Raw genomic sequence first — 6,622 nt, 5'->3', positions numbered from 1 at the left:
ATCATTGCACAACATAACAAAACTGACATTGATATTTTATATATACATTCAACATGGTTTACAACTTTACACTACAATTTAAATTTACACATCGTTAAATAAATAAATATTAAGTTTACTCCATTAGAGTGGTAATCTTATACGAGTATTAAATAAACAACTCTAATTGATTAGGAGCTTGACGGGTCCACAGAGTTCCACGAACTTGAAAAACTTTAATGCTGAATTGAGTATTAAATCTTATACGAGTAATTCTTTGGAGGCTAGTAAGCTTTTGTTATTCCAATCTATAAGCAAATGAAAAAGAAAAAGATAGATTAATGATTTTACAAAATATAAAACCTAAGAGCAATAAATAATATACATATGAAGGGTTTAACAAAAACTTACAATATTCGAATACTAACATATTAAAATCCAAAAATAAGATAATATTAAGTTTACTCCATTAGAGTGGTAATCTAAAAGCGGCATAGATATCGGTGAATTTGATTTTAAATTCATATAACAAACTAATTGCAACATATTAAATAAAACCACTCCATAAAATCTCGGATGTAAGCCGTTGTTATACATTATCTAAAGTGATCCATAAACATTTGAATTATTTTAACGAGGTTTATAATAAATATAATTATAGAAAATTGTCTAAAGCTAAATACTATACATAAGTGTATTTTATGGATCGGTTGATATACAAACTTCAAGATAAAAAAAAACATTTGGAGCATTTCTTTTTTAGATCGGTTATATTTTATTTTTTAGATCATTTATTTTAAAAGTGATCCAACATGATTTTTTGGATCGATTATAATCTATCTTATCAATTATTTTAAAAGTGACCCGAAATATCCTTTAGATCGGTTATGCTAAAAAAAACTTTTCTAAATGCTTTGGAACGCTTCTTTTTAATTTTTGATAGTTCTAAAAAATAGGTTTGTATGGTAAAGTTGACTTCTTTTGGCTAATAGCATTGTCAATAATAAAGAATTGCATTCAGTATTATTTATGTTGTTTGTCTATTTCTGATGTAAAAATATCTGGATTGATAAAGAATAATCTAGAATTTAATTTTATTATTATTAGGCTCTTTAATTTTCTGTGTATTTAATTTAGTTTATTAATTATTTCAGTGTCTTTTTTATGATTCTCATCTATAAATTGGGATGTGTGGTTTGTTTGTAATCAGTTTTTTGATAATGATATGAAAAAGTTTTTTTTCCTCTCTATACACAAGTGTGTGTTAGTGTGCGTGAAATTCTCTAATTTTCGATGTTCTCTTTGAATCAACGAAATTTATAAGAATTGTTCATGAGTATTCTTAAAATCAACAAGATCGATTATTTATCTTTTTTTTTTCTCGTTGCGTCAAATTCTTTCCTAAACAAGATAAAAACCGATGTGTAATTAAAGGATGTTACTACATTCTAGTAAATTGAAAAACTATACAATTAAAATATATACTAGCACGGTATCCGCGCTATGCGGCGGTGATCGTGGCGGCGACGGTGTGATGGTTGGACGACTGTTGGTGGTGGAGCGGCGGTGAGTTGTGTATATAATTGATGTAAAAGGTTAATGGACATATTTTAAATGATAAATGATTGAAAATGTAATTTAATCATTAATGTTAAGAGGATAGTGTATATAAAAACATTTTAAGGGGTGTTAAGTGAAAATATTACATATTTTTAACACTATTTTTTTTATAATATAGTATAGATGAGGCGGGAACTTGAACCATAGTAACAACAGGTTATGAAAAAGGTATTGATCACGATTTCATATTGTTTGTGCGAATAAAGAGAATCAAACTTCGGGATTCCAAAACACAAAATAATACACATGCAAGTATTAATATAAACATATGATCAAACATTTTAAGAAAAAGACATATGTAAATATAATAATTAATAAAAGAAAAACAAGGATGGTCAAAGGAAGAAAAAAAACAGCCCGATCATCAAAACGGCGCAACACACTCCTTTGGATGACGTTGGCTTACGCATCCCACACGTGAACCTATTATTGTTGTTTTCCTTCACAAATTGAATAATCCTTATTTAAATGATATAAGATCAAATGAATGTGTTGGATTTTCCAGCTTGTTGTTGACTTTGTGTTTGGCGATGTCCAGAAATTGATGAAAGAAATTAAAAAGAAGTTTGTATTATGATCCCGATAATATGTGACAGTTAAGTTAAATTAAAAGTTATAATTGTACATGTACATGTTTATAATAATAGGGAACTAAAACAAGGCCAACTCTTGCGGCATTTGAATGGGATATTCATTCAATGTTTGGAACAATATTTGGTTTACCATGTAACCTTTGCCTCTTTTATTTTTCTTTAACAGCCTTCATTCTCCACGTATTTTCATTTTACTCCCTTCCACTTTCTAATAAGTTTGAATATCAACAATTTGTTTTTTAATATTTGTTAACAAATGATATCCATCCTTATATATTTTTTAAATAACAAATTTTTTAAGGTCTAACCTTCCGCCCCCTACTGAAAAGGGGCAATTTGCTTTCCATCCTGATGAGTACTTATGATTCAATTCAAAACTACTAGTTGTCCCTCTAGTCGAATCTATAATCCATAGAAGTCTCAATAAATAAGTCTAAAAAAAATATTTATATTTCTAGCAGAAATCTACTATATTAACCAATATTCTAAATTATCCAAATTGAATCTAAGACCTCCACTTCAAGTCTTAAAGAAACATAAGCCTTTATCAAGTGAGCTAACCTTACATTGAAAAAAAAAATATATGGTGAGACTTCTTCATTGAAAATTGAAAATGTTTTAAGTTTATTACCTTTTTTTAAAAAATTATAAACATAAAGAATGCTGTGTATAAAATCTCTCTAAAGTAATAGTAATTCAAAAGGATTTGGAACAACTCTTTCGAAATTGTGGCAAGTTTTATTTATTTATTTATTTTTTTCTGAAAGGGGCAAGTGAAACTGTTCTTTTGCTCAAACTTAACCTGAACCTAATGTATGTAGTAGTCAATTTCTCAAAGCATTTATTTATTGGTATGAAATTCCTTTTTTGGCTTTTTCCTGCTTCCCCCAAGCGTGCACGAAATACCCACTTTTTATTCTTTTGTCATTTTTTCTTCAACAACTTTTGCTGTTTAAAGTGACTTTTTAACAGTAGTCTCTTCTTACTCGTAAATCTTATATTGTATCTGCAATTTATTTACAATTTACAATGATAATAAATTTTGGTTCAAAAATATAAAGATATACTCGAGCAACAAAATCTTTGCAGGAATTATGTGTTTAATTTAGCTTAGTGAATTCCATAACCACAAAATTAACCAAAACATGTCTTAAGGATAACCAAAGAGATCGATGCTGTACATTTCTTATAGATATATAAATCAAGAATCTACGCCCTGGTCGTTGATTTCACTGCCCGAATCTGTTAAAATCGACAACCTTCTTGCTCTCTTGGCGAACTCGCTGTTACAAAAAGCAAATCATTTGAGTTAACGAAGGTACGAACATTGGCACTTAAATTTGCAAAGACAAGCTAGAATCTTGGTCTTACCCGAATGGTATATCGCCAATTTGTTTTAAGGTACCTGCGGTATCCCAATAATGAACACGGTTTAGCATTATAGAGCTTTCTATCTTGAACATGTTGGCTAGTTTCTTGCATAGTTCTTCATACGAATTGAGCAACGACAGGTCGAGGGTTCTCCCCACGTCTTCTGATTCCAAGAAAACCTTGCAATGGCCCGTCTCTGAGTTCAGGTCTGTTTCTCCGCCTGACCCTGACCCTGAGGCGTTGCCGCTTTGAGAAATCTGTTGCTCAGTTAGAATTGGCTTACCAAAGAGTACAAGCTGAGATGTTTTAGGCGTTTCGGGCTCTTTTGAGGCTGTGGTTGAATTCCCAATGGTTAACAGACAGGAAACGGGCTCCGATCCAGCAGATTTGTTAAGAAACGGGTTAATGTGAGAGGGTTTCGTGGTTGTCGGGAAAATACCCGTACTGAACTTGTTATTGAGTTGGATATCTGAGAGAGATAACCCATAACGAGGTGTGTGCCTGGCTCCCTGTATGCTAGCAGGATGATGAATGTTCAAATTCTCCGGGATATGATAACCAAAAGGCCCTGTTGTGGGCCCACCGAAGAGGTGTGAATGGGGCCCGCATAGTGCGGGAATTGGGATTGGGATTTGGGATTCCATTGGGTAATCAGGGTGTTGGGATGGTCTACATTTCTTTCGTGGTGGTGAGAAAGGGGACATATGAATGGCTGGCATTGTTGACACCAATTCTACGAGCCACGGGTTGACCCGTTTCACATTTTGAAGCAAATCGGGCTCATCCCATGTCACCTGAATTTCCAATAAACCAAAAACATAACTTAATCATGTTTACATGTTCAAAACATTAAATCTATCAAACAAACAAAAAGGTCAGGTTCCAAAAGGCACCTGTAAAAGTCTCCATGGTGAATCAGGCCAGCGAATTGGGTCAGCAACCTGAATGGAAGAAATTGTACCCATGAACCAACTAATTCTTGAAGAATCCTCCGTTTCAAACGGCATCTTAAACCTCATCCCTGCTGACCAGCGGATCTGCATTGCATTCTTCACAAGCCCAGCCTTGACACAAAACTCCGGTGTGCTAGCTCTCGGGTAGAACACAACCTCAAACGGCTGTCCACTCGTCGCTTGTTTAACTGCTTGAATCACAGAATCAACTTCTATTTTCACCTTTCCATTTAAATTCCCACCAGAACCCCCACCATTCCCATTTTTCAAAATGGGGGAATACCCGCCATACGGAATGATAGAATTCCCACCAGCCGGATTCCAACCCGTTGATATTTCCTGCCCACCACCAATTCCTCTTTTAGCCCGTCGAATTCCTACACAAAGATCACCATTTTCTGCTCTTAGAAACACAATCGAGTCTCCGGCCACAAGCTTCTTATGATTCACAAATGTACTCCATCCGGTAGTAAGCAAATGCCGCCGTGGAGTCCCTCTATAGATATGCCGAAACTTCCATGTATCCCCATGAACATCTTTTGCTAAAATTGTCTGAACCGGCGGGTCAGCCGAGTAATCAAGCCTCGGAAATATTGTCTCCGCGCAATACCTCGGAACGGAAAACCCGCCACCGTTATTAGCGTCGGATTGCGTTAACGTTTTCGCAAACGACGTCGGTTTAACGGACCCGTCCGAAGATCCTCCATTCTCCGAACCCCTATCTTCATCATCAAAACCACTAAACTCACCCGAACTACTAACCGGAATCAGCCTAATTTTGGCATAAACCTCATCTGTATCTACATCAGCCATAAACTTAACATCCCCAACTCGACACGGGATCCACGGCGGAACCCTAGACTGACTATTCCTTTCCCGGAAATCGACATTTCCGGCAGCATGTTCTGCATGCCCTTGTGGGAAATAAAACACTCTAGAGTTCACTGAGGGCATTTGAATCATACTGCCAGCACAAGCATGCCATAACTGTGAATCTAAACATCTTTCTGTTTCTTTCAATTTCTCTTTTGAATCCATAAAAGTTATCATTTTCTTTTAATCTGTTTTCTTTCTAAGGCTCTATAAATTCCTAAAAACCAACTCTTCAGTTCATCTGATTTTATAATAACCCCCTATCTCTTCTTGTTTTAATGCTTTGAGTTCAGAGTAAATGCTGTAATCAAATCAAATACTGTAATAAAATATAAACATTAAATAACATAAATTAAACGAGAACAACAACAAATACAAGTTCAACTAATATAACTTGAAATACTTATAAAGATTTGACCTTTTTTGCCTAATGACTTACCTCTCAAAATCTTGAGATAAACCCTTGAAAATTGCATGAACAGAGCTTCAATTGAACGCAAATTCTTGAAAGGAGTGGACTCTCATTGTCTTCTTAAATTCGTTCACATCTTTTGCATCGCCAAATTCACTCCTTTTATAAGTAAAAATCAAGACTTTATGAACACCCTTATCTTAAATCAACTAAAGTAGATTAATTTGAAAGCACCCACAAAAAGTAAAGCAAAAATATTGAAGATTTTTTTAGTGTCAAAATCTTGAAAGAATATTCAGTGAAGTCAAGAACAAGTCCATCAACAAAACACACACAAACACTCGGTCAAAAACACACACATAAAAAGCAAGTCATGCATTCAAAACCCACAACAAAGATTTCACAAGAAAAAGATTTCATTCAATGTTTTTTGTTATTAAAAAAAAAAAAGAAACAAAAAAAAAAAAGAAGAGAAAAATTCTCTCTCTAGGAGTCTCTTTTGGATCACTACAAAAAGTCCAAGCTTTATACACACATATATATATACTCTCTCTGTGTATGTATATATATAACTTTAAAAAAAAAACAAACTAGTACAACTAGTCTAACACACACTGTTAGTGTATGTATGTGTGTAAATTTAATTTTATCTGTGTGTTAAAGAAAGGGTTATTTTAAAAAGTTTGTATTTATTTTCTTACCTTTTTCTTCGGATCTGAAGAAACTCTGTTGTATCTTCAGAAGCCAGCATAACAACAAAGATCTTAAAGGAAGCAATCCTTTTTTCCCTTTTTAAACTGGTTTTTAAAAAATTTATAATT

At 33.7% G+C, this 6,622-nt stretch overlaps 1 protein-coding gene across 1 annotated transcript; it reads right to left on the bottom strand.

The window, feature by feature from the left end:
• Positions 1–3,274: 3,274 nt before the first annotated feature.
• On the bottom strand, positions 3,275–5,708 carry LOC122606081 (auxin response factor 18-like). Its single transcript, XM_043779043.1, has 3 exons — positions 4,457–5,708; positions 3,564–4,357; positions 3,275–3,475 (listed from the first exon to the last, which is right to left on the bottom strand). Exons 1-3 carry the CDS (start codon positions 5,564–5,566, stop codon positions 3,394–3,396), a joined length of 1,986 nt encoding a protein of 661 aa, XP_043634978.1. The 5' UTR covers positions 5,567–5,708; the 3' UTR covers positions 3,275–3,393.
• Between the last annotated feature and the right edge of the window lie 914 nt (positions 5,709–6,622).

The sequence above is a fragment of the Erigeron canadensis genome, chromosome 1 (genome assembly GCF_010389155.1).
Source record: "Erigeron canadensis isolate Cc75 chromosome 1, C_canadensis_v1, whole genome shotgun sequence".
Lineage (NCBI taxonomy): Eukaryota > Viridiplantae > Streptophyta > Magnoliopsida > Asterales > Asteraceae > Erigeron > Erigeron canadensis.
This window is presented reverse-complemented; position numbering and strand designations above follow the sequence as displayed.